Source organism: Tupaia chinensis, unplaced genomic scaffold (genome assembly GCF_000334495.1).
Source record: "Tupaia chinensis unplaced genomic scaffold, TupChi_1.0 Scaffold000360_1, whole genome shotgun sequence".
Classification (NCBI taxonomy): Eukaryota; Metazoa; Chordata; class Mammalia; order Scandentia; family Tupaiidae; genus Tupaia; species Tupaia belangeri.
In genome coordinates, this window is record NW_006159856.1 from 1,633,306 (window position 1) to 1,633,713 (window position 408).

The 408-nt window shown below is 71.3% G+C and overlaps 1 protein-coding gene across 1 annotated transcript in view; it reads right to left on the reverse strand.

The window, feature by feature from the left end:
* MXD4 (MAX dimerization protein 4) overlaps positions 1–408 on the reverse strand; it is a gene marked incomplete at its 5' end in the record, with an annotated part of 13,235 nt that extends 12,827 nt beyond the window's left edge. The window contains 2 exons of the mRNA XM_006152956.2: positions 177–276; positions 369–408. Coding sequence (XP_006153018.1) covers positions 177–276; positions 369–408 — 140 coding nt within the window. The remainder of the gene's footprint in view (positions 1–176; positions 277–368) is intronic.

Consider the following 408-nt stretch of genomic DNA (forward strand, 5'->3'; position numbering starts at 1 on the left):
GGGCCCCGCCCCCCGTCCATGCCTGCCCCCCGGCCCTGCGGCGGCAGCTAGGGCTGCAGGCCAGGGATCGAGGACCAGTAAGAACACCCCGGGTAGGAATAGGGGTCCGAATCCCGGCCATGCGGAGAGGGACTGGTTCAGGGCCGGGCGGGGGGCGGCAGCACAGGGGGCGGTACCTGTTGTTCGGGGCCTTGCGCACCAGGCCGGCCGCCTTTGTTTTCTTCCTGGCGAAATCGCCGTCGAAGGGCAGCACCGAAGCGTAGCCGTGTTCGGCCTCTGCGGACAGACGGTGCGGTCAGCGGGCCCCTACCCGCGTCCCGTATCCCGCCCACCCGCCGTCCGGCGCACAAAGGGGCACAGGGCGCTACCTCTGTCCCTGCGCTCCAGGTACTCGGCCGCCTCCAGCAG